General features: G+C 41.8%; 1 protein-coding gene and 2 long non-coding RNA genes across 4 annotated transcripts in view; 1 reads left to right on the forward strand and 2 right to left on the reverse strand.

Annotated features, from left to right (window-relative positions):
* EGLN3 (egl-9 family hypoxia inducible factor 3) overlaps positions 1-4,834 on the reverse strand; it is a 42,822-nt gene extending 37,988 nt beyond the window's left edge. The window contains exon 1 of one of the 2 annotated variants that reach the window (XM_026664512.2): positions 4,111-4,834. In XM_026664512.2, coding sequence (XP_026520297.1) covers positions 4,111-4,707 — 597 coding nt within the window. In that variant the 5' untranslated portion in view covers positions 4,708-4,834. Of the gene's footprint in view, positions 1-2,093; positions 2,585-4,110 lie in introns of those variants that run through there. The other variant, XM_026664513.2, reaches the window with a different exon arrangement.
* A 123-nt stretch (positions 4,835-4,957) lies between these two features.
* On the forward strand, positions 4,958-22,409 carry LOC148133421 (uncharacterized). The gene is made up of 3 exons (XR_015746771.1): positions 4,958-5,057; positions 21,074-21,161; positions 22,369-22,409. It is a non-coding gene; the product is annotated as an uncharacterized LOC148133421 (long non-coding RNA).
* The window catches only part of LOC148133422 (uncharacterized), a 189,378-nt gene continuing 182,373 nt past the window's right edge, over positions 16,927-23,931 (reverse strand). Inside the window, exon 3 of the long non-coding RNA XR_015746772.1 lies at positions 16,927-17,053. This is a non-coding gene — a long non-coding RNA (uncharacterized LOC148133422). The remainder of the gene's footprint in view (positions 17,054-23,931) is intronic.

Raw genomic sequence — 23,931 nt, forward strand, 5'->3', positions numbered from 1 at the left:
GGATGACTATGCCATTTCTTCAGCAAGCTAAGGAAATCAAGAACACCCTGTGATAATGTGCATTATTTACATCATGGATGACATTCTCTTCCCTTCCATTTTTAGGGCTAGACAGCATGACAGGTTCTGCATTGTCCTTAGGCTATAATAATTAGGTCAACTGGATAAATGAAGTTTGAATTTACTATCATGGAACATTAATGTTTAGTTCCTACAAGGCAAAGATCAGCTATATACTATGAGCGCTATATTTAATTTGGAAAGTGATTGGAAGAACATGAAATTGAGGGTCTTTTCTGTATTAGGTATTATAATATTATGGCAGGTGGATAAGCTTTTTACATTTTTAATTATTTGCACCTTGTCATTTGGGCAGCATGCAAGTTTAATATATTATTCTTACTGGTTCATCCCATAGCCAGACAGATGTTTAGAATGGATTTGAAATTATTATATTTATCTATATTTCACCAATTTAAACACTGTGATCTGAGGAGGATATGTATGTGTGTGACACAGCGCCTTTTAAAATAATGGAGATTTACTGGAAAATCTCAGCTGCAACATGTTGTGACAGATGGGTAAATTGTTGCAAATAACCAAATCAATTAAACCAGAAGCCAAATGACAAAAACTTGCTTTCCAGACATTCAGTCAACCATTTTTTCAAGGCAAATCGTTTTCTCAAGGTTCTCTGTGGGAATCAACTATATGCAAGCAGACTTTTTTTTTCTGGTTGGTTGGTTAGGAAACCTTCACACTGTAAATAATGGGTTGAGTAACCAGGCACATACTGTCCACAATACTTCTAAGCATCTTTTATAGTGAATTCAATGGGATCTAGTTCACAATAAGTGTGCTTACTACACTTGTCGCTTTGGAATGTTAATTGTCAAGAAGAAAAAATGAAAAAAGAAAAATGTGCAGATGAAATTCTGATCAAGAGTTCCACTTGTGATCCTAAATAATGAAGCTTTTAAAAAGCTTAATTTTATATTCTGTAGACTAAATCACTAACAGAAAAAGAGCTTTAGAAATTCTGTTTCATTCGGTCACTAGCAGAAAGACACAAGCTTTTGAGTCCAATTATGATTTTGTTCAAACATTTAAGTAACACAATTCACTTTTCTACTTCTTTGCTTTGGAAAATTCTTTGTGAATAAAGTTTGATGCAAGGGAGGAAATACTAGTATGGCTACTACAGCAGGCCTTTCTGTTACAGTGTGATCATTGTAATAAATTTAATAAATTATTATTAACCTTTCTAAGAACCTCTGGGTGTTCTATGTCAGTAATCCTAAGCACATTTACTACAAGGTACTTATTATAAGTAAACACCCATTGTTTACAGGTTAATAAAAATTTGAAGTGGTATAAGAGTTACATTAAAGCAAACTTCAAACACCAAGAAAAAATAACTTGTGCACAAACATTCTGCAGCATCAATTATTGTATTAATTACTATGGATTCTGTTTATGTATTCAGTTATGTATTCAGTTATGTATGCAGTGGACTGTATTGGAATATATATGGATAAATTAGAAAGATAACAAAGTTAATCCCTCAAGACAAGCTAAAGTAGCTTGATAAACACTTGATATCTGAGCACAATGAGCAAACTCAAGTTTAGTTGAAGCAGACTTTTGCAAACTTTAACAAAATAAGGTTGCTGTCTAAAGCAGCACCAGCAAACTTTTACAAATTTATTACAGGGCTGGTATTACAATTGTTCAAGTACTTTTAAAAACCCCAAACAAAAGAAATACTCTGCCTATATGCAGATTTGTCGTTCAGACTATAAACTTACTAAATATAATCATTACTAAACTTAACTTCACAAATTGTACATTCATTCATTAGCGTATGCAACATTTAAATATACAAAATTTGTTAAACTGACTTCGACATCACAATGGGTCTTATTTGTATGATAAAGTTAAGTTCAAGGTTTTAAAAGATGAGAGAGAGAAAGGCTGAAATGGCTCTCTATGTGGCACTTTAAGATCACCAATTCCAGGAGCAATAGTGAAATGAATGAAATAAAGCCCTTCAGTCAAACATTCATCGTCTTTTTTTTTTTAAAAGCTCTTACCTTCGACCTTTCCTTGACATAATATTTTCCCAATCTACTGCCACAAAACATCACCAACCTATCTATCAGCGACAGGAGAAAGTTGATGGCCTCGCATCCTTCCTCGGTGCCTGCGATCCACTTTATCTGGTCTCCTCGCAAGTGTCTCTTGGAGATGCCCTGGCGCTGGCCGGCCAGTTGCCCATCCTGCAACTCCCCTCTATAATGCATCTGTTTCACACATTCCAAGACGCAGTCCCCTATTATCTCGCCCAAGAAATTGTCCAAGTAGCAAAAGCCAATATCGCGCAAACAAGGTACAATATAGTCCAGGGCGATTTTCTCCAAGTCTAATCTCATAATATCGCCCAATGGCATTTCAGGGACGCGATTAGTTTCTCACCTCTAAATAATGTCCAAACGAGCAATCGAGCACTGGATCGGTCCCAAAGGCGTGCATCGGTTCTTATTCTAACAAAACGAATCGGCCGCTCGCTTAACGCGTGTCTAACCCTTAGAATGTCGGGATGGAGAACCGCCACCAGGCAGGAAGGAGTTGATTGATCTGTGTCAGGGAAAGCAACGGAGCGGAGCGCTCAAAAAAGTTTTGCTGAAGTAATAATACTCGGTCTTCCGGGCAGCCAGCGGTCACCGTCTCAGCCACTCGAGCAAGGCTGGAGAATGGAATGAAGGGCGACTCCACCACTCCCCCCACCCCCGGGGGCTGCCTTGCACCTACTGTAAGTGTTAACACCTTAGCCGACAGATAATTGCTGAAGCTCTTTGCTATCGGTGTAGATCAGTGTGAGAAGTGAACAACTCCCCCCTCTCCCTTTTGGCTGATACGATCACTTCCCTCTTTTGGGGAGCCACGTCCGGCAAACTCCTTTCCAATTTATTTACCAAGGCAAGGAGATGGGCCCCCTCTCTGATTAATACGTCTGCTACGTGCAGGATGTGTTCCCAACTTCTACAGCCAGCTGCACGTGGGGTGGAGCCCCCGCCGCCGCGCGCCCACACATCAACCAAAAGGGAGCCCGGCCGCAGCCAATCAACGAAGAGACGAGGTGTGGCTTCGGACGGCGCTTCCAGCCCCCCCCCACCTCCCGCGCCCCTCCCAATCCACGGTTGGAATTGCCGCGTTGGGGGAGGGGAGTCGAAGAGCCACGTGGCTGCAGGAGGCGTGGCTTGGGGCTTTGGCAGGCCTGAAGACCACACTCCGAGGGGGCGTGGTCTCCGCCATTGAGGAATTCTGCCCCAGCATGTACGCTTTTAGCACGGGTCACATACCAATGTAAACAAAACGGGAGGGAAAGGGTGTAAGCGCGCAAGTGACAGGGGAGTTTCTTTTGGCAACTGAACCTAACCGAGAGGGGTTGAGTTTACAAGTGCTCAGCATTTTTCCCCCGGAAGGCGGCTTCTCCTTTTTTTCCACACCTGACTTTCTGCAGACAAAGCCTTTCAGACGCACAACAATTGGTTGGTTAGTTGGTTAATTTTCACGTTTTAAGTGCCCTCGTTGCAGATGCTGCATCCACAAAAAGGCTCCTAACGATTTTAACCGAATGGATACCGCATCTTAATCTATGCCATCTAAAAGAAGAAGCAAAACAACCGATTCTTGCTGCATAATAATATGAAAAAAAGTTAACAGGATGAAACTTTTGATTAAAAATCTTCGAGATGTATTTCCGATGAAGTGTATTTGTATGTTTCCGAAAAAGTAGTGAGACGAAAGAGAGAGAGAGAGAAAGAGAGAGCTCTTGATGTTGCGATAATACCCTTTCTTGTCCGGTTCGGAAATCAATCACGTGTACCTCGTATTATCTTGTGTGAATTCGATCCTTAAACTTGTCGTTTACAAAGCGAACGGATGAAGAGAAAAGAGAAAAATAATGCCAAGACAAACAAACATACAAGAGTGACCCAGAACGTCACAGCTAAGAGTTCAGACTCCAAATGACAGCGAGATGAGAAACTTTGGGAAAGTTGTTGGTAGTAAGTGAAGAACAAAGTCCTGGATACTGAAACTACTAACCTTGTGTCTTCCTCTAATTTTGTAATGCCCCAGCTTCCCATCTGCGTACATGATGAGCTTATCCATTTTTTTCAGGAGGTAGCCTATGTTCTCACATCCTGGTTCACTGCCCTCTACCCACAAGATCTTGTCCCCGCGGATGGCTTTGTTGCTGCCCAGTTTCTGACTCGCCAGGGCTCCGTCCTGGAATTTGTCACTCAAGTGCAAAGCCAGGACTTCTTGGAAGATTTTCTCGGCTATCCGGGATCCCAGGAAATGGTCTACCACGCACAAGCCATAGGCGTTCATGCAAGGCACTATATAGTGTAAGACTAGCCTCTGAGCATCTCGGCGGTGCTCTCGCACGGGCGCCCGCTTAGAAGGCGAAGGGCCGGAGGGCAACGCGCCCTCGACCACTCGCTCTTCGCCCGAGTTGCCGGGGGAGAGGAGAGCTCCCAGGGAGCCCCTCGCCGGCCGGTCCGGCTGCTCCTTTCGCCCGGCTCGGTCCCCATCCTCGCTGCTTTCGGGGTGACCGATGAAAATCTTCCTCATGCTTTCCACTGAGTCGCCACTGAGCTCGGTCGGAGGCTGCCCGGCTGCTTCCCTGCCCGAGGCCATTTGCAGGCAAGTCAGATCCGTCTGGCGGCCGGCATCGCCTTACCGGGGCGACAGTATGCCGCTGCTGTTGCGCGTGGCCCTGCCCGAGCCGGCCCCGTGCGGGAAATGCCATGTTCGCCGCACACTACCGGATACCAGAGGACAAGCCGCTCGGGAGCGTGCACACGTACCAATGGGAGCGAGCGGCACATTGCCCCCCCGCCCCCCTCGATCCCGCCTCCTTCTCGTGCCGCCGCCTCCCTCGCCATCCCTCGGGGACAGGGGCTGGGAACACGCGAGATCCAACGAAGCGCACGAAAAACTCCCGGGCAGTGCTGGACGTGCAAGGGAGAGGAGGGAGTCTGGGATTGGTACGTGCCCTCTCTCTTGTTGGGAACGTCCCACGTGAGTCACCCCCTCAAAAAAAAAACCTGGAAAGCGCGCTGGGGCGATCTTTTTCCGTTCACCTGAATGGACCCGGTCTTTCTCCGAAAAAAAGAAAAAAATTCCCCCAGACCCTCACTCCTTTCATCTTGTCCCAAGCCGGAGACGGTGAAAATTGGTAGCTGCCTGCGAGTAGTTCCATGATCTGCTTGTTGGATGGAGCAATAATGCCGGGACTATAGCAGCGTAAACATTTCACGCAGTAAATATTTTACCAAGGGCAAGAATATGCAGTCCCAGGAAGTAGATAATAGGAACATGCATATTCTCATGATTGGGTTCCATGACAGTCCAGTTTTACCAGGATAGATAAATTCCCTGTGGATAGTGCCCAGTTTGAGAGATCAGGTTTGGTGTAATAGTTAAGGCAGCAAACTAGAAATAGGAAGACTGGGTTCTAGTGCTGGCTTAGGGTGAAACTAGCTGGGTGATCTTGGACCAGTCATTCCCTCTCAGCCCTAGGAAGCAAACAATGGCAAACCAGTTTGGAAAAACTTGAAAAACTACAGAGACTTGTCCAGGCAGTCATCAGGAGTCAACACTAACTTGAAGAGAGACTTAACACAGGCAAAGCCACCTAGTTTACTTTGCATCCAGTACACTCCCAGTCAATCCCTGTATGAGATCAGACCAAATACACATGCCATTCAGTTCACCTAGCACAAAAATACAGCTTGGAGTTTCATTTGGAAATATTGGCAAATATTAAAAACTGAACTGGGAAAACGGGATTAAAGGCAGGTGGGATTTCTGTATTTATAGTAGATCTTTGAGATCTTAATACTAACTCTGGGTCTGATAGTGTGTCAGCAGTTCCTTTTGAACCTAATTCTTATCATATTCTTCAGACTCATTTTTAGAAAACTGACTGCACACCACTCTGAATTAATTGTCAAGTTCAACTTCAGAATTATTTCAGATATCAGCAGTCTAATTCTTTTTCATCCAAGTTATCTTGGCTTGTTCTTCTCTAGCATGATTTTTTTTTTTTGGTCCCAAGGTCACTGCCACTTTCAACAATTTATGCTCAGGCAACTCAATTAGGATGTTTTAAGCCTTAATGAATATCCATTATGTACCATTGCTAAGTGCTGGTTCAGCTGTCTGCTTAACAATGAACTTGAAAATACATGGAGATGGTTTTGTGAATGTGAAGCTTTGGGATGCTCTGGGTGCTCAGGGGTTGGTTCTGGTTTCCTGGTGAGCGCATATTTATTTGCTAGCCTTTTAAGTATCTTGAGCATTTGTCCAGTATGCAAGAACAAAGAAGGGGCTGATATCTGTACTTCAGAAAAGAAGTTATTTCTTTGTCTAATAATAGTTGGTGAAACTTACAAATGCTGTTTTGAAATGAGCTTCAACAGCAGACCTCACTCTTTTATGCCCTTAAATATATTACCTTTTGGATGTTCAGGCAGAGGTGAAACAACCATTTGTGAAACAACCAACCCTAATTTTAATTTTTGCACTGGACTAATAGCATAAATAATAATTTCCAATTATTAATGTGGGTACAAGAGAGGTACAAAAGTACTTCCTTAAGAGTCTTCCTCATTGATAGCATTGTAGAAAATATGTCAGGCCAAAGAAGGCAAAGAACTGCTTTCTGTCATCCCAGAGGTCAGGAGGCAGAGTCATTGCATTGGCTTGCAGGAAGCCAGATAAACCAGATGAATATGCTTTTATGGAACTAAAATCAACTGGCTATCTTTAAGCAGAGGCTGGACGGCCAAGTTCTGCGGAAGCTTTAGTTTGGATCCCAATGTTGGATGTATGCCTGCAAGGGACAGGACTTTCAATATCCCTGTCTGTTGTGGTAATTTTCTATGGAAATAGTCATACTTTAAGATGTTACTTTAGTTGGTCTGAGTAAAAGGAAAAAAGATGGGAGAATAGAAGATGTGGAACAGCCAAAACGAAGGAAGGCTGGTGCCAGTGATTCCTGTAATGAATCAAGGCCAGGCTTAAGACTCAAGTGATCACCCCTGATCACAACAGCCCTGATTACATCAACTGATTACTGTTTCCTGTCTGGATTGTTCTGCTGGTTAATCTCTCTCTTAATCATGTGGAAGAAGTTAGTGAGCTGAAGCTGCCCTTTTCTTAGAAAGATGAAAAATATATTGCCTTTGGTTTCTCACTTGAGCTCTTGGAGTATGGAGAATTACAGTCTCCAACACACCATTCAGTTGGAGGGCAAAAAGTAGCTAACACCAGGGGCTATTGTTTTTCATTTCCAAGCATTCTTCACTGCCCAGGAAGTTAATGAGTATAGGTTGCGCTTTCTGGATAGCAGCGTTAGGGGCCCAATCGTCTTTTCTATGATATCCATGGTTTGTGAACCAGAAACAAAAAGGAGGAACTACAATTGTTTCCTGCACCTTTAAAAGAGCACCTTTATATATGAGAGCTACTTCAGTATAAGCACCAGGCTAGAACCCAGGAGACCATGAGTTCTAGTCCCACCTTAAACACAAAGACAGCTAGGTGATTTTGGACCAGTCGCTCTCTCTTACCCAGGGAAGGAGGCACTTCCGAAATCTTGCCAAGAAAATTGCAGGGACTTACCCAGGTAGTCACTAGGAGTCAACACTGATTACAGAGCACCCAAACAATATAAACAACAACAGTGCACCTGTTGTAGCTAAAGGAATAATCAAAAGTGCTTTGATTATTGAATAGCTGGAGTGGAAATCGTTATGCAAATGAGAACTTAATGTGGAACAAATTGCACACTCATTTTCTTAACTATACAATTTAGAGCAGGGCTCTCCAACCTTGGCAACTTTAAGACTTGTGGACTTCAACTTCCAGAATTCAAGCTGGCTAATGAATTCTGGAAGATGAAGTCCACAAGTCTTAAAGTTGCCTTTTTTTCCCCCACTGAAAAGAATGTGTGTTGAAACCACTTCCTTTATACGTAGAACATTGCTCTGTTTTCACACTTGGAATGACCGCAGTGGGAAGGGTGCAAATGTAATCCATCCCAGTATTGGGCAAGTATTATATTTACCTGAAAAGGATAAAGCCAGGAGGAGGAGGAGGAGGAGGAGGAGGAGGAGGAGGAGGAGGAGAGGAAGGGGAAGGAGGAAAAAGAAGAGGAGGAGGAGGAAGAGGAGTAAAGCTAGAATTGCCAACTCCAATTGAAACCAAACCTGGAGATTTCCCATCCTCCATTTCAAGAGGAATGTCCCTTGCTCCTCCAAAAAAAGGAGGGGGAGCAGGAGTAGTGATAGTGATGGTGATGGACACAGGTAATTGGACACTGAAGGAAAGATACTGTCCAGAGTTGCTCTATGAGGAAGATGGGTAATCTCTAAATATGATAAATAAATGATATAAATGTAAACAAGCCATTCCTTTAGGCATTGAAGAAAAAGTGAAAAGTAAGTAAGAATGCATTATTAGGCATCAATTTTGCAGCTTCTGAGGGAACGAATGAGTCCTAGCCTCCCTGAAGATTATCAGAATTGTGTGACTTTGTTTACACTTCACACACACAGAGGATGCTAAGTCCAGAAGTGTATTTGAAATTCTCCAAGCAAGAGATAATAAGGCAACAACAACAACAACAACAACAACAATAACAATAATAATAATAATAATAATAATAATAATAATAATAATAATAAATAATAGATGTAGCATTATAATCATTAGGTTTCACATTGTATACAAAGATCTAGAAAAATCTACATGTTATACTGGGAAATCCATAATAAATTCCCATTTTTTTCTTTGTTAGCTAAATAGAACTGAATTACCCTTTAAGGCTTTCTTAAGAGCCTGAAACAATAGGGTTTGGCAAGCTCCAATTAATGTATAGATAGTCCTGAACTCAACAACCATTTGTTTAACTCCAGAATTCAGAATATAAATCACAGGGCCGTATTCTTGGAGGTGTTAGTCATGGCAGTGTCTCTCTCCATTTCTTTTTCAAAAGAATATGTATCTCTGGGATAGATTCTGCAATGGCCTACAGTTGGCTGTGTAATCCCAGTGCGCCCAATGGATCTGCTACATGTTAAATCGTAATAATTAAAGGCACGGTGTGACCATTTGAATACGTGCTTCTCTGCACACATAAGGTTCTGAGAAAGGGGAAAATGTGTCGTAAATACTTCCTCCAGTGTTGGTTAATAAAATTCTGTGGTTTCTTCACTTTTTTCAAGAATAGAGTCAGAATTGCTAGCAAAAAGGTCATAAAACGTTAAGAACTTCTCCTTTTCTCTTGGGATAATTGCAGAGCTCATAAAATATTCTTTCAGACAGACTGAAATTTATTATCACAGGATTGTTGTGATATTGGACAGAATATATTGTTATATTTTAAGTGAAATATTTTTGCGGGTGGATCTAGGCACCCAGATAGTTATGGTTTATCGTTTACATTAAAATCTTACCTTACTTTTTGTATTCATGATTCTTCTCTCCCCATTTTACTCCTCTAACAAATATGTAAGTAAGATTAAAGATACTGATTAGTAACCCAAAGTCATCTGGGGTTTGATGCTGAGAACTCCCAGTACTAAATTAACATTGTAAGCCAATTAGGTGTCCTCTAGATATATTAACTGTATCTCCCATCATTCGGTCCTATAATTACTGGAGCTGGTGGCAATTGAAATTCAAATCATATGAAGTTGGTGTACTATCATGGCTGATATTTAATTATGAATCCTTTTGAGCAAAGAGCTAGGTTGTCTTCAAGATGAATCTATATTTGTGAAACCAATTAACAAAACAATCCTGTAAATATCTAGTCATATAGGGGGATACTATTTAATTCTGAATACTTTAATTTCTTTCAATTTGCATGGCTGTTTGTCTTACTCAAACAGCTCTGGGTGAGCTGCAGAATTTAAAATTAAAACAGTGATGGAAATAAATATAAATGGGTGACAGAAAAATAAAAAGGCAGCTGAGAATACCTACACATACATATATAAAAAGCTCTCTACAAACAGAAAACTACCAAGAATAAAAGTTCAAATGTAGTCTTTCGCGTGCTCATTTTTTATTGTCTGATTTATTGGCCAATTTTATTCATGCATTTTTTAAACCCAAGAGAACATTACCAATCAAATGCACGGGCATACCTACTGTTTGAAGCAATGCAGTCTATTTTCCTACCTCAGCATGCTACCCCTTCATTCTGATAGATGGAGACCAGTTTTCAGACAGTTGTCTGCGCATTAGACTGTTACATTTTCCCCCCATCTATTGTAAATGGGTATCAATATGGATACTAATGGTTGTTAATATCAGCAGCTAACCTTACTAATCACATAAAAGGAATTCGCTGGGTTCAAATGACAAAAGTGTTGGTTTTGAAATTAAGTGGCATTGAACCTACTTAATGAAAAGTCTGATGCCCTCACATAATAGTTAGTTCTCTGTGATATGGCCAAAATTCCTAGCCTGGAAGAAAGACGTCATTTCTGCATTTCTGAAAATTCTGCTGTTGGCCACCCTACTGTTCATAAATGTGTTCTCTGAATAGCCATGGGGCTCATTCCGTTTTCTTTAATCTATTCTTGTCTCAAGAGCCTTAACAAATTGCCCTATTAGCAACTGAAATCAATTGGTTATTAGATAATTACCATAAGTAAAAAGCAGCAGGCACTCATGATGGGTATCACGCATATGCAGCTTTCAACTCCTGCTGGGCAAATATTACTTTAAAAAAAACAAAGCAACAAAGCAGTCTTCTAAGTTCTTATCCTAATGTTTAAACAGTTTGGAAACAGCATTAGAGGGTCTAATATTTGGTTCACAGGCTGTTGATTTTCAAGATGATGTCACCTTTCAGCATTCAGGCTTTGGTTACTTTGAGAAATAATGTGCTTTAAAGGTATTTAAAATGCTACTTTCATAATTGGACCCAAAAAGAATATCTATTTATTTAATACTTATTTGTTTGAACGTGTGAATAAAACGGAATTGTAGTACATGTGAGGAAGTAGGTTTCAATGATATTCCATAATACTAAATATTATTGCCTCTTGCATTGGTGAATAGGAAAATGGCATAATTTTTAAAGGTGATCTGAACATTATTCACTTCATTCATTTGTGAACAAAAATTAAATATTTAGAACTTTTTAGTCTATGGAGATTCTCAGTCATCAAGTTCATGGATGTCCCAAAGGTATTTTTTTCGAAAGGCAACTGGACTTTGCTTTTTCTTGAAGACATTTCACTTCTTATCTAAGAAGCTTCTTCAGTTCTGACTGAACGGTGGAAGATGGAAGGATTTATATTCCTTGCAATCATACAGTTGTTAGCACTCTTTTCAGAAATAGGCAGGTAGGGGAGAGAGACAACAAAGACTGATAAAATTATTCATGGCATACAGTGGTGGGATTCAAAAAAAATTACTACCGGTTTTGTGGGCATGGCTTGGTGGGCATGGCATATCTTGGTGGGCGTGGCAGGGGAAGGATACTGTAAAATCTCCATTCCCACCCCACCCCACTAACCTGTGCAGGGCAACAAAAGAAGACCCAGCCTATCAGCTGGGACTTTGGAGGCAGAGAATAGATGGGGGCAGGGCCAGTCAGAGGTGGTATTTGCCGGTTCTCTGAACGACTCAAAATTTCCGCTACCGGTTCTCCAGAACTGTCAGAACCTGCTGAATACCACCTCTGATGGCATACAGTAGAGGGTGAAATTGTTTTATTTTATTTATTTATATACTGCCTTTATTATTTTTATAAATAAGTCACTGATCACATCCAATAATCCTTCCTCCTCTTGTTTTCCCTACAACAACAACTCTGTAAGGTGAATTGGGCTGAGAGAGAATGACCGGCCCAAAACCACCCAGCTGGATTTCTTGCCTAAGCTGGTTTAGAAGTTATCTACAGAATTTTGCTATAGGTGATAATAATTCCAAACACAATAGCTTTAAGAGGCTAATTCAGACAGTATGCAGCCATGTTGGCGAAGCTATTCTTCCGATGTTAGGACTGTTAAGAGACCACTCAAGTTTGAGGATTAGTGAATTGTTTATTTGCCTCTTGTGCCAAAACAGCGGGTAACAACGAGCAAAATATATTAAAGTTAGCTCTGGCTTGCGTTGCAATCCAGAGCTGTATTTATACATGTCATTCATTAGTTAGTTAACTAATAATTCTAGCGATCTTCCGGCCGCCGCTGCTACTGAACATTCGGAACTGTTTAAACTAAATTAAACACAATATAAATTCCCAATCCCTTCTGTTTTTCCCACACACCCTTGGCACAAATCCATCATAGCCCGTTCTGACCCCACCACCTAACTATATCACCACCCCCGCGCGCCCTGAATCCTTCTAGCCATTCCAATCTGTAGCCGTCAATCTTCGATCTTGCACAGCCCCACCCAGTATGCTGATGTCATCTCTCCGCATTGTAGGTAGTCATTGGAACAATCATCAGAGCATTATTGAGAACAGTCACGTCTGCTCCTCAAGGTAACGGGGAAGGGGTTCGGTTGTTTAGTCACATCAAACTTCAGTTGTCGCGACTCCATACCATTCATCGTTGGGGTTGTGACAGACTGGCCCCAAATCACCCAGCTGGATTTCTTGCCTAAAGCTGGTTTAGAAATTATCTACAGAATTTTGCTATAGGTGATAATAATTCCAAACACAATAGCTTTAACAGGCTAATTCAGACAGTATACAGCCATGTTGGCGAAGCTATGCCACACGTGCTGGAAGTGGCACGCAGAGCCATTTCCCCCGGCACGCGAGAGGTCACCCAGAAGAGCCCCACTACGCATGTGTGGGCACGCTGCTGCTCAACAGCTGATTGTCGGGTACCTGGCATGCATGCACAGGGATGCACTGCGCCTGAGGGGATCGTGTGCGCATGCACAGATGCACTACGTGCAAAGGGGAATCGCATACGCAAAGATACGTGAGGGAATCGTGTGCACATGCGCAAAGGCATGCGGTGCGTGAGGGGGATCACGCATGCGCAGAGATGCACATGCACAGACGCACAGTGTGTGATGGAAGAATCGCATGCGCATGCACAGATGCGCAGTGCATGAGGGGCATCAAGCATGCATGCGCAGATGCACAATGTGTGAGGGGGGCACGCATGCATGCACAGAGGGCATGGGGGGCAGCATGCATTGCCTTCTGGATGTTGGCACTTGCAATTATCGGCACGGGAGCCAAATAAGATTAGCCACCACTGGTATACAGCTATTAATAGTCAAATGTCCATTTCTAGGAGCAAAAGCAACCTGCTTGCTACTAAGCTACTAAGTGGAAAATGATTTTATCCTTATGTCCTGCTCATGGGATTCCAATAGACCCCTGTATAGCCACTTGAAGAAAGGGCACTTGGACTACATCCAGTAGATGTTTCCTCTGAATGGGCACTGTTCTGCCTTATTTTTTAAGTATGAAGACTTATTTACAGCTTTAATCAGTAGCATTTCTTTTCATTAAAAAAAATCATTGTGCTGAATAGATTAACAAAAGATACGCCTATATTCTGTGGTAAGACTTATGTGCCATGGCAATTATGGCACATAAATCTCCCTTTTCCGTCCCTTTTCCTTTTTATAGCAATAGCAAAAGCATTTAGGCTTATATACAGCCCCATATTGCTTTGCAGCATTATCTGGGTGGTTTACAGTGCATTTGCATATTGGTCCCAATAGTCTGGGTTCTCGTTTTACCAATCTTGGAAGGATGAAAGGCTGAGTTAACCTGGATCCCACTCAGAATTGCATTCTAGGCTGTGGGCAGAGTCTGCCTGCAATACTGCATTCTAGCCACTCTGCTATCAGGGCTCATTTTTATCTTCAAGGGACCTGTCATCGAAGATTGGATGAGCAGTTTTTTTTTTTTTAAAGAAGTAATCTGTCAACTATGGCAAAGTAGAAAGAAGGGAGAAAAAAGGAGGAGGAGGAAAAGAGCTGGAACAAAGAGGCAATGAGAGAACTGTGAAAGTTAAAATGGGGCACCCTGAGCTAGAGGAAAAGCTGGCAACAGCAGGACACCGTTCAGCCCCCACTGCATGGTCAAGAACACTGGCAACTGAAAGAAACCTTGAGCACCAGCTTGCAACCTAGGCACTGGCAGAGAAGAGGAGACTCTGGATACTAGCTGCACTACCCCAGGACAGCCCAGGGCCAAGGGTGGGATTCAAATTTCTTAACAACCAGTTCTGTGGGTATGGCCTAATTTGTGGGTGTGGCTTGGTGGTCATATGACTGGCTGGGCATGGCTTGTATGTAACTATTGTAAATATTTATGTAAATATTAATTTTTTTTATTTAAAAAAGAACAATTTTTACCCCAAATCAGGCAATGCATGCAGGCAGATTGAGTTGCTCACATGATCACAGATTCACTTAGAGGTCTATATATCTGCAATCTGCTACCCGAGTCTGCACTGAAAAACAAAAGCTTCAGTCCTAAGGAAGGTTCAGCTCTGCTTTTAGATTAGCTAGAAAGCAAGAAATCTAATATCCTGCCTTTTAGCTAATCTAAATCTCCTGGCACAGCAGAACAGCTGATGGTCGGGAAAAAAAGAGGAGAAATAGCAACTTAGCAGGCAAGTTTGATGGCCCAGGTAAGGAGTGAGTGGGTGGGGCGTGGAGGGCCGGGGCCAGCCAGTGGTGCAATTTGCCGGTTTTCCAAACTGGGCAGAATCATAACAACCGATTCTATAGAACCGGTCCGACCAGGTAGAATCCCACCCCTGCTCAGGGAACTGATAACAGTCCATCAGACTGATACCATGAGTTGGTGATCATAAATGCCCAGAGAACTGACAGTGGAGCAGCCTGGAGCTGATGGAGAAGCCAAACTTGCTTACCTAACAGGGTGAGCTTCAACAGAGCACTGAACATTGGTAACATTTTGAAGACCTGAAGCATGAGAAGTCCAAGGGGCATTTGATAGGAGAAAAGGAATGGCTGCAATGCCCCCTTGATGCTCTGGTTCTCCTGCCTTGAACCATGTGTCAAGTGGCTTTGACCAGGGTTTGTTGGGGAGAGCAGAAGTTGTATTGGAATAAAGAATATACACACGAGAAGAATTTTAAAAAGCGGATTTGAATTACATTGTAGAAAGTTAGCACCCACTCCTCTCCTAGAAGAATGAAATATTCTAGGAAATATTAAAAAGGCAGAATATTATACCTCCCTGGATGAGAAAAAGAGAAACATGCTCTTGGAAAGCAGCCCGTACCTTTGTTAATAACCCCAGAAAGGCTAGGCCAGCTTATCTACAAGACAAAAGACCTTCAGCTCCAGAGTGATGGGATTAGCCCTCACTCAAGATCCAAACCAGGACAAAGCCATTAAGCCATAATAGGAATTGCCCAAAGCACCTTCATTACATCACCCAGCAAGGTTCAACCAAGCCTGGGACTCAAGATAGCCTATAAAGTTACCCATGCATCAGTGGTGGGATTCAAAAAAAATTACTACTGGTTCTGTGGGCGTGGCTTGGTGGGCGTGGAAGGGAAAGGATAGTGTAAAATGTCCATTCCTTTCCCCACTCCAGGGAAAGGATACTGCAAAATCCCCTTCTCTCCACACCCCACTAACCTGCTTTCCAGCTCCGTTCTCCTGTGCAGGGCAACAAAAGAAGACCCAGCCGATCAGCTGGGACTCAGGAGGCAGAGAATAGATGGGGGCAGGGCCAGTCAGAGGTGGTATTTGCCGGTTCTCCGAACTACTCAAAATTTCTGCTACCGGTTCTCCAGAACTGGTCAGAACCTGCTGAATACCACCTCTGCCGTGCATGGCCCCATGGGAGTCTGACAACCAATCAGAATTTATGCCCTTCCCACAGGAACAGGAAGCAAGTTCAAAGCCCAAGAGAGGGTATAAATCTCACTCTCTCTCTCACCCGTGTGCTCAAACCATATAGTCCTGTCCACCATTAAACCATCTTTCCAAATAGCCTCCATGTTTCCAGTGTCTTTCTCCCCACTTGGAACTGAACCTGGGTGGATATTTCTTCCAACAACAGTATAGGATACTGTTTATGTAAGATACAGAAAATGTTATGTGTGATACTAAAGATAGATGGTAATAAGATATATGTATATTAAGATAGGAAGTTGTCTAAAATCAAATGAACCTGGCACCTCAAATTTAAGGTAAAATCTATATTTTGTTTACTTTCTCCAATAGAGGACCTTGGTACATATGCGTGTTAATTTCTTTAACCAAATCTTCATGCCCCCAAATACTGTTTTTGAATATCTGAATCTTGGGAATACAGCTTTCAGAAAGGTCAGAGTCTAAAATCTACGATGCCAAAGATAATTACCTTTTTTTTACAAAAAAAAATCTGAACCAAGTCACCCAGTTTCTGGGAAATTTATTTGTTTGTTTGTTTGCTTGTTTGCTTGTTTGTTTATGGAAGGCCATTCACTCCCGAATGACTCTGGGCAGTTTATATGGTTAAAATGAGAAGAAAAACAATAAAATATAAAAGAAATATATATTTAAATGACCCAATAAAAGATTCTGTTAATTCACTCTCTGTAGATTGATTTAGCATGGATCAGTTGAGGTGAGATAGAGAAAAAAAGTTGTATCATTCCTGATCATTTCACCAGCTGAATATATCCAACATTTAATGCCATGCTCCTAGGACGGATCTGGCAGTGCTGATTTTGACATTCACCTTTGCATTTCTAATTTCCTTGATGATAGGTGGAGAACTGGGAAAAACCGAGAAAAGTCTGGATCTTTCCTGCACTGTTGTAACTTACATAAAACATCAAGGTGCCATCTATGTACATTCAGAACAGAGTGAAAATGCAAATAGAGCTCTGCCTTGGGGCTTGTAGTGAGGGAAGCCTGCCACCTTGCTTATAGAAGACACACGTGTGCTTCCCATTCTCTTTAGGCCATACTGCACGAAGACGCTAAATGTCTGAGGATCCAGGGAGGCATTCTAGGGGAAAGAAAGAACATGCCCATCCAAGATTGAGTTTGCTGAAGAGGGATTAGAGAACATTTTCTTCAGGCCAAACATTCTGGCATCTGCTGCATTGAGGGTTTTCCCTCATAGTGTAGAAATACAGTAACAATGAAGCGCTCAATAGTAAATCTGCTTCCTGAACTCTGTTGTTGGCATTCCTCATTTCTGATAGATCCCATTTCTACTCTTTCTTCCCCTTCCAATATTCACAAGAGTTAACTGAAAGGCCAGAAAAGTCTGATCTATCAAAATGCTATCCTGTTTCTCATATACAGCGACATACATCGGGGACAGGAAGAGAACTGAGTTATGATTCATCTGATCCAGAGGATTACTCTTCCTGAAACCAGGACATTTCCTTATTCAGTTACATCTTAATTTGGCACCCACGGCTAACAAGAAACTACTTGCATTTTTGCAATTATAATATTCAATGTTTTCTGTACGTTTCTGGTTTTGTCAGTAAATAATGTCAGATTTGTATTGAGCAACATTATCATTGTAACACGTTTTAATTTCAAGCACAACCCAGACCCATTGACTTTTGCATCCCACTGGTTTTGATAATAAAACATAGCTGTTTTAGACTGTGAATTCATTTGTTTGTTTGCTTGCCTGCTTGCTTGCTTGTTCAGTTTCTATATCTGCCCATCTCAGTCAATGACTCTGAGCGGCTTACAATTCAAAAAATATATTACAATCAAAATACTACAAACATTTTAAAGCAATAAACTAATAAAAAAACATCCAGATTAAATATACATAGGAGCAAGAGAGTTGGCCAGTTAGCAATACAGTCAGGAAACAGGGCCACCTTCACATTCAGTATCCCAGTCACAGAAACATAGCAATATACCACTTCACAGTGTTTTACAGCCCTCTCTAAGTGGTCTACAGAGCCAGCATATTGCTCCCAATAATCTGGGTCCTCATTTTACCAACCACGAAAGGATGGAACTTGGAAGGCTGAGTCAACCTTGAGCCAGTCTGGATTGAACTCCAGGAGTGGGCTGTGAGTTAGCCCTGCAGTACTGCATTCTAACCACTGCACCACCATGGCTCATAGCCTGGTTATTACGAAAGGCTAACAGGATTGGAGCCATTCTGATCTCTAAAGAGAGGATGTTCCATAGAGCAGTGGCCACTGTGTAAAAAGCCAGTCTTCTACTCCCCACTATTTGGCTGATGGGATCTGCAACATGCCCATCCTGCTAGATCTAGTTGATCTAGCAACAAGATGCAACAAGAGTTGTGTTCTATATTAGCATTCTCCAAACCTCGCAATCCGATTGGTCCACACGGGCCGCAATTTGATTGGTCAACTGAGCGGCCATGATTGGTGCTCTAAGAACCTCCCGCGATTGGCCGAGCCGATCGCAGGAGATTCAAAGCCCTGTCATTGGCCGCCGAGCCGCCGGCCGGCTCTATAAGAAAAGCCACGCTGAGTGCAGGTACTGGACCTAACTGTATATTCAATAAAGAGCTGAATGTGCACTTCGAGTCTCGCGTCTCAATGCGACCCGATCTACCTGGGACCGATCTACCCGGGACCGATCTCCCAGACTTAACAAGTTGCATTTGGAAAAATGCAATTCCTCAGGTACCAAGCCATGTAGGACTTTAAAGGTAACCACCAGCACCTTGAATTGCACCCAGAAACACACTGGTAACCAAGGCAGCTCACATAAAAGTGGCATTACATATGCCATGTATCTGGCACCATTTACACAACTGCATCTGCAACAGTTGAAGTTTCCAAATGATCTTCAGGGTCAACCCCGTGTAGAGGGTGTTACAGTAGTCTAAATGAGAGGTTGTCTATACGCTTTTTAAAATTGTTAATAAGTCACATAATTAATTCATCACTGCAACATGAATAAAATACACCTCTTCTTGCAGGTAAAAATAGATTCTGAACATAGAATTTCTGTTCGTTTGACATCTGCAATTTGTACTATGTACTTTTCAATGATAATGCTTTGGATTTTCAAAATGCTATTCATAATTATTCAGATCACACCCCACCACCACATTAACCCAATCCCGGCTGCACCGGCGGGTGCCAGGGTGGAAGAAAAAAGAAACCCAATATTGTTAGGAATGTTCCTGGAGGCTTTTTTTGGGCAAAAAGTCGCCCAGTCCCTCACAACGGTATTCAGATCACATACCATACATTAACAATCTGTACCTGATAAATATTGTTATGGAATGTTTCTTTCTTTAGGTAAAAGAACAGATTTGAGATATTAAATATTGAATTAACCTCAAAAATAGAATAGAATAGAATACTTTTATTGTCATTGCATTCAAAATACAATGAAATTTGAAAGCTACTCCAGCACAGTGCCCCAAACACCACATTACAATCACACTAGACAGTATTTAAAAATTAAAATAATTAAAGTAATAATAATAATAATTAAAAACTTAGTCTAAAACCTATTTAAAACATATATTAAGTTAGATAGTTTAAAAACACCACTTATACATAACCTCAAAAATACATGATATCTTTTTAAACTCAAAATGCATAATTCATTAGGTAATATTTCTGATATTCAGTGCTTAAATTTCCAGTTGTTTGTAGAGCTTTGAATGTGTGTCCGTGCGTGTATGTGTGTGTGTGTGTCTTAATTTGTGGCAGAATTATTCGCGCAAATTCTTTGCTTAGATAGAAAAGCTTGTTTACCCAGGTATTCCTGATGGAAATAGAACAGATGAATTTAGTAATATGCAATATGTACCAAGACAGCATTCTAGATTATTTCATTTCTAATATTAATGTTTGAATTATAAATGAAAACAATTAAACTGAGGTTGTAGAATTTCATCAAATGTAAGGGGAAGTTTTGGAAGTTTTATAGTGATCAAACTCTATTGTTTTCTGAAAAGTGCCACTCTAAACCCAAATTACTGGATCTTTTGCTTTCCAATAAATGACACTCTTCATAATTACTCCAGGTAAAATGTATGTGTGTGTGTGTGTGTGTGTGTGTCAGAGGTGGTATTCAGCAGGTTCTGACCATTTCTGGAGAACCGGTAGCGGAAATTTTGAATAGTTCAGAGAACCGAAAAATACCACCTCTGACTGGCCCCGCCCCCATCTATTCTCTGTCTCCCGAGTCCCAGCTGATTGTCTGGGTCTTCTTTTGTTACCCTGCACAGGAGAATGGAGCTGGAAAGCAGGTTAGTGGGGTGCGGAAGGAATGGGATTTTGCAGTAACCTTCTCCCAGGAGTGGGGAGGGAATGGAGATTTTACAGTATCGTTCACATGCCACGCCCACCAAGCCACGCCCACAGAACTGGTACTAAAAAAAATTGAATCCCACTACTGATGTTTGTGTGTATAGTTGGGATGTGTGAGTTCGGTTTGATCCATTGCTTGACTCAATGCCTATTGATTTAGAAGTATGCCTGAGATTCAGATTTGCCATTTCTATGAAAATATAAACAAGACTACTGTATAAACCATGATTTTACCTTAGAGAAAACAAAATAGGCCTTGGCATTCAGTCAACTAATTTGTTAGATTAACATATATTATCAAATATTACATTGGCTGTAATCCTTTGGATAGCAATTTTAATTTTTATTATTCATAATACATCCTTATGAAACCTTGAAAAAAGTGTCACGCCTTTAAGTTTGGAATATGCACCTAAACAATTATTGTTTCTCTGCCATTCTCACAAGATTATGGGGGAGAGAATTGGAGAAATATTATGAACTCTGTCTTTACATCTTAGCGCAATGTCAATCAGAAATAATAATAAATGTAGATCATCTCGGTATAAATTTTGTGCCTGGTCATTAATCCCATATAATGGATAAGTCCATCTGGCATAGGACGAGCCTTTCTTAACTATTTTATCCTGGAGAAATCCTTGAAATAATTTTCAAATATCAGGAAACTCCTGCATAAAAACCACACAAAAATATTGAAAGCTTCATAATACAAGTCACTTTTATCGTACACAATTTATGTCTTACAGAGATTTTACAATAACAGCAAAGTGGTAGACTTGCAGCTGAGTCATGGTGCATAAAAATTCCTACTACTATGAACACTACCATTGCATGGTAGGTAAACTTTTTTTAAAAAAATGATGTTTATTTTTTTTTTAAATCACAATCTCAAGAACAGCTGATCTAGACTTCATGGACAATTTGAGCAGTTTGAAGGCAATGAGCAGAACTGTGATCTGGGATTCTTGCCTTTACCTCCACCTCTCAGACTTGTGAAATTCCTAATCATCATTTCTCTTGATTATTTTACTCAATGGTTGTCTAATCTCTTCTTAAAAACATCCAGCATTGGAGCATTCACAATGTCTGGAGGAAAGTCATTCCACTGATTAATTGTTCTTTCTGCAAATTTCTCCTTAGTTCTAGTTTTCATTGTGTCTAGCATGTGTAGATTTTTCTGACATTGTATGCCATATGTTGAATAAATCAATGAATAAATTAATTAAATCATTATAGGAGTGTATCTAATGCAACTCTTAAAGCAATGGCATTTTTTCTAGGATCATCCCAGAAAGAGCTTATATGAATAGTAGAGAGAGAGAGAGAGATGTGCTCACATGATGTCCAAAGCACTTCTGTTAAATCATTTTTAAAGGATGCACCACTCTGAAAGACGGAAATAATTCAAGTCCATTACATTGTTCATATAGAAGTACATATGCCAGTGCTTGGGGGATTTCATGATATGTGTAAGGAGAATGGCAAGGGGAAAAGAATGTTTAATACAAAAAAAGTATGGTTTATAGCATTCACTATGAGAATTGATTTGATATGGTCTCCCTGTGTGCTAAGCTCCATGATTTGTTACTACTTGTACTTTCCTGGCTATGTGCCAACACCAACATTTAAGCTGTTAACCTTTCCTATATGGCAGGGGTGTCAACCTCGAATTCATTGAGGGTCGCACCAGGGCTGTGTTTGATGTGGGGGGGGGGCAGGGTGGGTGTGGCTGGGATGGGAGTGGCCAGCATGATGTCATTTGTGTCGGGGGCGCCTGTGGTGGCCCTAATGCTCCGCCAGTGAAAACGGGCTCCCAACTCCATTTTCAGCTGCGACAATTTCCTGCAAGCCTCTGCCAGCAAACATGGAGCTTGGGACAGGGTGAAATTCAACCACCTTGCACCACCTCAGGAGAGGTGGTAGGGACGATTTGAATCAGTTTGGAGACATGACAGGGATGATTTGAATCAGTTCGGAGAGGTGGTAGGGACGATTTGAATCACTTAGCCACACCCACACCCACCTGCTTTCTTCCTTTCAGAGACTGAGTCCCACCAAACCATGCCCACCGATCCACGTCCACAGAGCCGGTAGGGAAAATTTTTAAATTTCACCTCTGGCTTGGGAGGTCTGCCCACAGCCCTTGCGGGCTCTGTTTTCGGCTGCCACAGCCTCCTGCAACCCTCTGCCAGTGAAAATGGAGGTCGCGTGGCCCTCCCAACCTCCATTTTCACTGGCAGAGGCATCATGGGCCAGTCCTTCACTGTTTCCAGGGTGGCTCTGTGGGCCAGATCTAAGCACCCCCTCACACAGGCCGGATCTGGCCCCTTGAGTTTGACACCCCTGCTATATGGCAAGTATTCTTAATTGTGGGTGATGGCCAGATTTGAAGGGGCATTCCATTTACTTCCACTCTGTCTAGATACAATATAGCAGCTTTTGCTGGCTTGCTGGCACGAGATCATACTTTGCCTAAGATCCAGGTGTTGGCTGTCTCTTTCAGCAGCCTTTGGTCCTTGGCAAGAATACCTCCTGGAATAGCTCCAACTCTAAGCATTGTTCAAGACAATTCAACCATGATCAAGATTCTGTTGTTTAGTCTGATCTTTCCCTTCTTCCAAAGCTGGCTCTTCCTGGCCATCCTGATGAATGGCATCATGCTTGGTCCTGGCATTAAGCTTGCAGGCCTATGCCAGCAACCCTGAACATTGCACATTTTTTACCGTGCTATAGGTCAGGAGACCAGCATGTTCAGCATGCGTCAAGATCCTACTCCAGGAAGAATCACCATTGAAAGAGATGTAAGGTGAGACTAAGCAATGGCACCTCAACCTTGCCAAAGTTGACAAAGGAAGTTTGATCTGTTGCAGTACAAAGTACAAAGACTGTTGAAGAAGAGTTCCATCCCCAAGAACAACTTCTCATATTGATTTAGTGTGTAAACAGGGGTGGGATACGACAGGGTTAACTACCGGTTCGGGATTTACGAGCTTCCCTGCATGCTGCGAGCTGCATGCCTGTAAATCGTCATCAGCACACCGCGGGCAGAGAAGCAGCCTTTGAAACAGCCCTCTTTTCCTGCTTTTTTAACTGCAGCTGTGCCTCGTTCGGCAGCTGAAGTTGAAAAGTCAGGAAAAAAGATCAGGTAAGAGCCCAGGTGGACGGGTGGGCAAAAACATCAGCAGACACAGAACCGGTTCTATGTCTGCTGCTCTTCAGAGCTACCGGTTCTACATAGGTGGACAGAACCGGTAGAAACCTGTGTGTAAGCCTGGCTTGCCCAGGCTAGGTGGATTGCTCCCAGATTACATTCTGCTTTGCTTACACAAACTAGCAGCCAACCTCTCCAGGCAGAATAGAAGTCCTTTCTGAATTTCATAATTGTATTAAAATGGGAGAAACTATCTAAATTCTTTAATTATTTTAGGAGTCATGGCTCCACAAAGTGTGAAAACTCCTGCCATTTGAGTTTTCTTTTCATTTACAAATCCTCTGTTAGAGTGAGCAACTTCTCTTAACCAGAGAGCCATACTAGAACTTCCTGGATGTACCACATCCTGTACTCCAAAAATGAATGAGGGCAGGAACTACCTTAATGGGTGAA

This window comes from Notechis scutatus, chromosome 1 (genome assembly GCF_049901735.1).
Source record: "Notechis scutatus isolate UNSWTSFEM ecotype Mainland chromosome 1, rNotScu1.2, whole genome shotgun sequence".
NCBI lineage: Eukaryota > Metazoa > Chordata > Lepidosauria > Squamata > Elapidae > Notechis > Notechis scutatus.